At 73.6% G+C, this 9,179-nt stretch overlaps 1 protein-coding gene across 1 annotated transcript; it reads left to right on the top strand.

Annotated features, from left to right (window-relative positions):
* Positions 1-230: 230 nt before the first annotated feature.
* On the top strand, positions 231-7,560 carry FBXO24 (F-box protein 24; the record flags this gene model as incomplete). The annotated part of the gene is made up of 10 exons (XM_084616170.1): positions 231-317; positions 923-1,018; positions 1,481-1,667; positions 1,926-2,164; positions 2,423-2,648; positions 3,008-3,166; positions 5,485-5,606; positions 5,852-5,983; positions 6,648-6,818; positions 7,240-7,560. The coding sequence occupies 10 exons, from the start codon at positions 231-233 to the stop codon at positions 7,558-7,560; spliced, it is 1,740 nt and encodes a 579-aa protein (XP_084472296.1).
* Positions 7,561-9,179: the final 1,619 nt, after the last annotated feature.

Genomic DNA, 9,179 nt, shown 5'->3' with positions numbered 1-9,179 from the left:
TGGGGCGCCGTGGGGCGGTGCATAGGGAGCAGAGCCCGGCCCGAGGTCACAGTGCCCGGCCGTGAGGTCAGAGCCCGTCACCCCGGCGCCAGGCTCTATGAAGCCCTGGGGCGGGCGCCAGCTCACAGAGCCATGTCCCGGGGCCCCCCTGGCCAGGCTGGGGGCTGCGCTGTGGGTCGCTGCAGCCTCTGCCCAGTGGCCGGACCCGGGCGCCGGGGGCGCGGGCAGGGATGGGCGACCGACGCTCCGCCAGGCGGCTGCGGTGCCGGCGGCTCCATCGGGGCTCCCGGCTCTCGGGGGGCGACGAAGCCGTGGGGGTGAGCGGCCCTGGGGGGTCGGCCCTGGGGGGCGCCGTGGGGCAGGGCTCGGCAGGGGGCTGTGCGGGGCAGGAGGTGGGGCAGAGGGCTCGGCAGGGGGCACGCCGTGGGGCAAGGGAGGCTCATTGGGGGCGCTCTCCCCTGGCTGGCCCCATAACAATCCCCCTCCCCCCCAGCTGTCCGATCCCAGGGGCGCCCCACGGATTGAGCCGCTGTGTGGGCAGGGAAACGGCGCCCCCTGCTGCCCCACTGCGGGAGGGCCCCGAGCCTGCCCCACCAGCTGTGCCAGCCGCCCCGGGCCCCTTCCTCGCCTGCTAGCCCAGCCCCCCGAGGAGCACCACGGGGGGCAGTCAGTCGCCCTTCGGGGGTCATAGGGAGAGAGCTGGGGGCGGTGTGGAGCTGTGGGGCAGGGGGGATGCTGTGGGGCAGGAGGGGACACGGGGAGGGGATCCTGTGGGGGCAGGCAGGCGGCCCAGCGTGATGCCGTGGGGCAGGTGGCTGGAGGCCTATGGGGCAGGTGGGTGGCCATGGGGCAGATGCTCAGCACCGGTGGGGGGCACAGGGCCCATCCCACACCCACCCCCTCCCTGCCCTTCCCCCCACAGGCCAAGCGCCCGCGCTGCAGCCAGGGGGTGGGGGCCGCTGAGGGCAGAACGGACCCGGGGGGCTCAGCCCCCATCCAGCGCCTCCCCCCGGAGCTGGTGAGTCAGCACAGGGTGGGCTGAGGGGCTAGAGCCGTGGGTCTGTCGAGCCCAGAGGCCCCATAGTCGGGGGGCTGGGTCCGTAGAGCCCAGAGGGCCCCACACGCGGAGGGCTGGGTCTGTAGAGCCCAGTGGGCCCCATACTCGGGGGGCTGGCTCCGTAGAGCCCAGAGGGCCCCGCACCCGGGGGGCTGGGTCCGTCGAGCCCAGAGGGCCCCACACGCGGAGGGCTGGGCCTGTAGAGCCCAGAGGGCCCCACACGCGGGGGGCTGGGTCCGTCGAGCCCAGAGGGCCCCACAAGCGGGGGGCTGGGTCCGTCGAGCCCAGAGGGCCCCACACGCGGGGGGCTGGGTCCGTCGAGCCCAGAGGGCCCCACACGCGGAGGGCTGGGTCCGTCGAGCCCAGAGGGCCCCGCACCCGGGGGTCACGCTGGGGGTCCTGCCCCCTCCTCTCGCCCCCCAGCTGGATCACATCGTCTCCTTCCTGCCGGTGCGGGACACGGTGGCCCTGGGCCAGACATGCCGGTACCTGCGCCAGGCGTGCGACAGCGAGGGCGTCTGGCGCCGGGTCTGCCGCCGGCTCTGCCCGCGGCTGCGCCAGGAGGGCACGGCCGGCGCCCGCCCCTGGAAGAGAGCCGCCATCCTCAACTGTCAGTACCGGCCGCCGGGGGGCGGGGCTCGCACGAGGGAGGGGCGGGGCTTGCACGAGGGAAGGTGGGCCTTAGATGAGGGAGGGCGGGGCTCGCACGAGGGAGGGCGGGGCTCGCACGAGGGAGGGCGGGGCTTGCACGAGGGAGGGTGGTGCTTCACGCAAGGGGCGGGGCTTGCAGAAGGGAGGGGCGGGGCTTACGCAGTGTCTGCACCCCCCCCTCTGACCCCACCCCCGGATTGTGTGCCCGCCCCCCCAGACACCAAGGGCCTGTACTTCCAGACCTTCGGGGGCCGCCGGCGCTGCCTGAGCAAGTCGGTGGCCCCGCTCCTGGCCCACGGCTACCGCAAGTTCCTGCCCACCAAGGAGCACGTCTTCGTCCTGGACCACGGCGGGACCCTCTTCTTCCTCCGCAACGCCCTGGTCTCCTCGGCCCCGGGCCACCTCCAGTGGAAACGGGCCTGCCGCTACGTGGTGCTGTGCCGGAGCGCCAAGGACGTGAGCCCCGCTGGTGGCAGCGGTGGGATGGTTCTCAATGCCCCGCCCCCTGAGCCAGGCGTCCCCGCCCTGGGGCCGGAGGGGAGCCGGCGCCCCGACAGGCCCCGCCCCCCATTCCCCGCCCCCCCCCCCGAGCCAGCCGGTCCCCGCCCTGGGGCCGGCGCCCCCAAGCGGGGACAGGCCCCACACCCCATTCCCCGCCCCGCTGAGCCAGCCAGTCCCTGCCCCACAGCAGCACCGTCCCTCCCGCCCCCGCAGTTCACCACGGACCCGCGGAGCGACGCGGGGTACCGGAAGTACGTGTACGTGCTGGTGGCACGGGAGGCGGCGGTGCCGGGCGCCGGGCGGGCGTGCGACTGCGTGGAGGTGTATCTCCAGTCCAGCGGGCAGCGGGTCTTCAAGATGACGTTCCACGCCGCCATGCGCTTCCGGCAGCTGGTGCTGGTGGGGCAGGAGACGGAGCGGGCGCTGCTGCTCCTGACAGGTGCCCGGCGGGCGGGGAATGGGGGGCGGGGCCTGGCGGGGCGCCGGCTCCCCTCCGGCCCCAGGGCGGGGACGCCTGGCCCCGTAGCCAAGGGCTGGGGCGGGGGCCGGGGTTTATTCCTCCGCTTCTGTGGCACGTTGACTCTTACGGTCCTAGGCCAAGCCTGGGCGTGCCTCAGTTTCCCTGCGTGCTGCACCAATATGGCGGCAGGGGGAACGGAAACCCCACTCGCCCCAAGGGGGCGCCCCGTAGCCAAGGGCGAGTGGGAGGCAGGAGAGGGGGGAGCTGTGGGGCCCGGATCCCCACGGCGCCCGCCCTGACCCCTGTCCCCCGCCGGTTCGGGGCCCGTCTCTCGGCAGAGGAGGGGAAGATTTACAGCCTGCTGGTGAACGAGACGCAGCTGGACCAGCCCCGGTCCTACACGGTGCAGCTCGCCCTGCGCAAGGTGTCCCGCTGCTTGCCCCACCTCGCCGTGCGGGCCATGACCTCCAACCAGAGCAGCGCCGCCTTCCTGACCGGTATGGGGGTCCCCGCGCCCCACAGCGTGCCCCACAGCCCGACCCACAGCCCCCACACGGACCCCTCATCCCCCCCACCCGCAGCCCCACCTCGCCGTGCGGGCCATGATCTCCAACCAGAGCAGCGCCGCCTTCCTCACCGGTATGGGGGTCCCCGCGCCCCACAGCGCGCCCCACAGCCCGACCCACAGCCCCCACACGGACCCCTCATCCCCCCCACCCGCAGCCCCACCTCGCCGTGCGGGCCATGATCACCAACCAGAGCAGCGCCGTCTTCCTGACCGGTATGGGGGTCCCCGCGCCCCACAGCGCGCCCCACAGCCCGACCCACAGCCCCCACACGGACCCCTCATCCCCCCCACCCGCAGCCCCACCTCGCCGTGCGGGCCATGACCTCCAACCAGAGCAGCGCCGCCTTCCTGACCGGTATGGGGGTCCCCGCGCCCCACAGCGTGCCCCACAGCCCGACCCACAGCCCCCACACGGACCCCTCATCCCCCCCACCCGCAGCCCCACCTCGCCGTGCGGGCCATGACCTCCAACCAGAGCAGCGCCGCCTTCCTGACCGGTATGGGGGTCCCCGCGCCCCACAGCGCGCCCCACAGCCCGACCCACAGCCCCCACACGGACCCCTCATCCCCCCCACCCGCAGCCCCGCCTCGCCGTGCGGGCCATGACCTCCAACCAGAGCAGCGCCGCCTTCCTGACCGGTATGGGGGTCCCCGCGCCCCACAGCGCGCCCCACAGCCCGACCCACAGCCCCCACACGGACCCCTCATCCCCCCCACCCGCAGCCCCACCTCGCCATGCGGGCCATGATCTCCAACCAGAGCAGCGCCGCCTTCCTCACCGGTATGGGGGTCCCCGCGCCCCACAGCGTGCCCCACAGCCCGACCCACAGCCCCCACACGGACCCCTCATCCCCCCCACCCGCAGCCCCGCCTCGCCATGCGGGCCATGATCTCCAACCAGAGCAGCGCCGCCTTCCTCACCGGTATGGGGGTCCCCGCGCCCCACAGCGCGCCCCACAGCGCGCCCCACAGCCCCCACACGGACCCCTCATCCCCCCCACCCGCAGCCCCGCCTTGCCGTGCGGGCCATGACCTCCAACCAGAGCAGAGCCGCCTTCCTGACCGGTATGGGGGTCCCCGCGCCCCACAGCGCGCCCCACAGCCCGACCCACAGCCCCCACACGGACCCCTCATCCCCCCCACCCGCAGCCCCGCCTTGCCGTGCGGGCCATGACCTCCAACCAGAGCAGCGCCGCCTTCCTGACCGGTATGGGGGTCCCCGCGCCCCACAGCGTGCCCCACAGCCCGACCCACAGCCCCCACACGGACCCCTCATCCCCCCCACCCGCAGCCCCACCTCGCCGTGCGGGCCATGACCTCCAACCAGAGCAGCGCCGCCTTCCTGACCGGTATGGGGGTCCCCGCGCCCCACAGCGTGCCCCACAGCCCGACCCACAGCCCCCACACGGACCCCTCATCCCCCCCACCCGCAGCCCCGCCTCGCCATGCGGGCCATGATCTCCAACCAGAGCAGCGCCGCCTTCCTCACCGGTATGGGGGTCCCCGCGCCCCACAGCGTGCCCCACAGCCCGACCCACAGCCCGACCCACAGCCCCCACACGGACCCCTCATCCCCCCCACCCGCAGCCCCGCCTCGCCGTGCGGGCCATGATCTCCAACCAGAGCAGCGCCACCTTCCTCACCGGTATGGGGGTCCCCGCGCCCCACAGCGCGCCCCACAGCCCGACCCACAGCCCCCACACGGACCCCTCATCCCCCCCACCCGCAGCCCCACCTCGCCGTGCGGGCCATGACCTCCAACCAGAGCAGCGCCGCCTTCCTGACCGGTATGGGGGTCCCCACGCCCCAAGGCCCGACCCACAGCCCGACCCACAGCCCCCACACGGACCCCTCATCCCCCCCACCCGCAGCCCCACCTCGCCGTGCGGGCCATGACCTCCAACCAGAGCAGCGCCGCCTTCCTCACCGGTATGGGGGTCCCCACGCCCCAAGGCCCGACCCACAGCCCGACCCACAACCCCCACACGGACCCCTCATCCCCCCCACCCGCAGCCCCACCTCGCCGTGCGGGCCATGACCTCCAACCAGAGCAGAGCCGCCTTCCTCACCGGTATGGGGGTCCCCGTGCCCCAAGGCCCGACCCATAGCCCCCCGGGCAGCGACCCCCATTCCGCAGCCCCCCGAGTGTCCCTCAGCCTGACCCACAGCCCCCTGCTTTGATCCTGCCTGGGGGGGGCGTCTGTCCGGTCTGACCCCCCCTCGCCCGCTGTGACCCCCCTCTCTCAGACAAGGGGGCCGTGTATTTCGAGGTCCACGCGCCGGGCGTCTATCGCGACCTCTTCGGGACCCTTCACGCCTTTGACCCCCTGGATCTGCAGATGCCGCTGGCCCTCGCCCTGCCCGCCAAGGTCAGCGGTGGGGATTGGGGGGCTGGGGGGAGCTGGGGCAGGGCTGGGGGTGCTGTGGGGATTGGGGGGCCCAGGGCCCTGATTTGCGGGTGACTGGGGGTGGCGCTGGGGGGAAGGTCCCGGGAATGGGGAATGGGTCCCGGAGCCTTGTGTGAGGGGCGGGGCAGCGTCGACAGGGGTATGACACCCCCCCAGGATTGTCCCCTTGCCCCAGGCGCCCCCCCTGACCCTGCCCTGCCCCCCAGGTCCTGTCCTGCGCCCTCGGCTACAACCACCTGGGGCTGCTGGACGAGTTCGGGCGGCTTTTCATGCAGGGGAGCAACCGCTACGGGCAGCTGGGCACCGGGGACAAGATCGACCGCGGGGAGCCCACGCTGGTGAGAGCCCCCCCGGGGCCCCCCCAGCACCCCACAGCCCCCCTGCCCCCATAGGCCCCCCGGAGCACCCCACACCAATATAGCCCCCCGAGCTCCCTGGCACCCCACAGACCCCCTGAGCTCTCCCGGGCCCCCCCAGCCACCCATAGACCCCCGGCACCCCACAGCCCCGCCGAGCCCCCTGGTGCCCCACACCCCCCCGAACTCCCCCCAGGCCCCCCAGAGCCCCCCAGCCCTCCCTAGCCCACCTGGGCCCCCGGGACCCCACAGCCCCCCCTGGCCCCCCAGGCCTCCCGGAGCCCCACAGCCCCCCATAGCCCCTCTGGGCCTCTTGGCCCCTATAGCTGCCTCAGGCCCCCTACAGTCCCACTTTCCCTCCCATAGCTCCTCTGGGCCCCCATAGCCCCTCTGGACCTCCCCCAGCACCCCATAACCCCCACAGCCCCTCTGGGCCCCCCCAGCACCCCTGGCCCACTGTAGCCCCCCTCCAGGCCCCCCCCAGCCTCCCACCACATCTAGGGGCTCTCAGGCAGCCCCCCATTCCCAGGCACCTCCAACACCCCCCCCAACGTCCTCCCCAGACACCCCCGGACCTCCGACAAATCCCCTCCCCCAGCTCGGGGGCCCCCCCATGACTTGGCATCTTCTCCCCCCACCTGGGCAGGTTCATGGCCTCAAGTGCCCCCTGGACATCTGGTGCGGCCTGAACCACTCGCTGGCCCTGCTGCAGAGCCGGGAGCTGGGCCAGGCCGTGCTGGGCTGCGGCTGCGGGGCCGGGGGGCGGCTGCCCGGCTGGCCCAAGGGCAGCGCCACCTTCATCAAGCTGCAGGTCAAGGTGAGAGGGGCCGGGGGGGGCCACCCCACCCCAGAGTCAGCCGCATCTGGGGAGAGCAGGGCCTGGCACCAACAGCCGCTCCCCACCCCAGAGTCAGCTGCATCTGGGGGGAGCAGGGCCTGGCACCAACAGCCGCTCCCCACCCCAGAGTCAGCCGCATCTGGGGGGGGAGCAGGGCCTGGCGCCAACAGCCACCCCCCACCCCAGAGTCAGCTGCATCTGGGGGGAGCAGGGCCTGGCACCAACAGCCGCTCCCCACCCCAGAGTCAGCCGCATCTGGTGGGGGGGGCAGAGCCTGGCACCAACAGCCGCCCCGCCCCAGAGCCGGCCGCATCTCCGCGCCGGGCGAGGGGTCTCCGTGTCACCAGCCGCCCCGCCCCAGAGCCAGCCGCATTCCCCCCTCTCTCCGGCTCCCCGGCAGGTCCCGCTCTGCGCCAGCAGCCTGTGCTCCACCCGCGACTGTCTCTACCTGCTGTCCAGCCACGACATCGAGGGGGGGCCGGCGTACCGCGAGCTGCCCCCCAGCCGGGCGCCCCCCCCGCCGGAGAGCCCGGGGGCCCAGGCCTGCGAGCAGTACCTGAGCCAGCTCCAGGGCTGCCCCACGCTGGCCGGGCGGCTGGCCAAGGTCAAGGAGGCCGTGGGGGCCCTGGCCCTGCCCCCCTGCCAGAAGGACTTCCTGTGGGAGGCCCTGGAGCTCATCCGGCGCTCGGCCCGGCCCCGCAGCCCCCCTGCCTGCAGCTAGCCCCGGATCCCGCCCGCGCCCCGCCAACGGGGCCCCCCAAATTCCCCCCGATCATGGACCACGATTGACAGACGCACACGCTAGAATTGGGAATTAATAAAGCGTCAGAGGAGAAGCCGGCGGCGTGGTCTGGGGGGGGCAGGACCCCCAGGGTCCGGTCTGGGGTACCCACTGCCCCCCACCTCCCCCAGTCCACGCCCACCAGCCTACACCGCCTTGAGCTGGGCCTGGAGCCCAAACCTGCCCACCAGGGCCGCCAGCAGAAGCAGCATCACCCCGAGGGTGGGGAGGAAGGGGGGGCCGGGGGGCGGCCCCCCCAGCTGCCCCCTCTCGCCCCTGGTCATGCCCGGCTCGGGAAGGTGCAGCGGGGGGAACCCAGACGGTGAAGCGGCCCCCGGGGATCTTGGCCCTGCCCCCAGGCAGCAGCTCCCCGGCGGGCAGGAGAAGGGATCCAGCGGGGAAGCCCCTCTGCCCCCCGGCCTGCCAGGCCTTCGCCCCGGATACAGGCTGGCATGGGGGGGTGGCGTCCGTCTGTCCCCCGCCTCGGCCTGGGATCTGGTGGGGCAGTGGGGCTCAGAGGCAGGGGATATGGGGGGCAGGTTCCTGCGGGATGGATGGGGCTGAGAGGCAGGGGATATGGGGGCAGGTTCCTGCGGGATGGGGGGGCTGAGACGCAGGGGATATGGGGGGCAGGTTCCTGCAGGATGGGGGGGCTCAGAGGCAGGGGATATGGGGGGCAGGATCCTGCGGGATGGGGGGGCTGAGAGGCAGGGGATATGGGGGCAGGATCCTGTGGGGGGGCCTCCCTCCTCCGTATACTGCCCCCCTCCCTCCCCGGTGCCTGGGTTAGAAGCCGGGGGGGGGGCCTCCAGGCTCCCTCCCCTCCCACCAGCTGATCAGGACCCCAACCTCCCCCCCCAGGTGGTGGGTCTTCAACGTTCTAACCCCGCCCCCCTTGGAGCTCGAGCCTCCCAAGCCCCGCCCCCATCCCCTGCCAGCTGATACAGACATTCCACACCCGCCCCATCGGCCCAGCCTTAAAGGGGACGCTTCCCCCCACCCTGGGGTGCCCCATAGGTACAGGCCCCCCATACAGAGCAGGGGCCCCCTGTACCACGGTGGGGACAGACCGGGGGGGGTGACTGATCCCCTGTGAGCAGAAGGGTCAGACGGGGAAGAAACGTGACCCCGCCCGGCTCACTTCCCCCTGGGCTCCTGCAGGTCCCCCTTTGGCTACTGGGCCAGCGTGGGGGGCAGACACTGGGCCTGGCTGGGCCGGGGGGGGGGAGTCATGGGACACCTGGGTGCAGCCATGACCCCCCCACACATCTGCTGGGCCCCCCATGGCACCCACCCCTGGGGGTCAGCCAGGGTCACATCCCTGTCCCTGCGGCCTCTGCCCCCACTCCTGACCCCCAGCCCCCCGGCCCTGCCGGTGCCCCTCACTCCCGACCCGCAGCCCCTGGGTTATTTATGGCTCTGGGGGCGCGGGGGGGTTGTTCCAGCACCGGGCAGCACAGACAGCTGTCCCACGGCCCGTGCTCACTGGCCCAGCGCCAGCCAGGGCCCAGCCTCCCCCCAGGGTCCCTCTGGGTCAGGGCTGGGGCCCAGGGAGGGGG

Source organism: Lepidochelys olivacea (assembly GCF_965140295.1).
Source record: "Lepidochelys olivacea isolate rLepOli2 genome assembly, chromosome: 28".
NCBI classification, from domain to species: Eukaryota; Metazoa; Chordata; order Testudines; family Cheloniidae; genus Lepidochelys; species Lepidochelys olivacea.
This window is presented reverse-complemented; position numbering and strand designations above follow the sequence as displayed.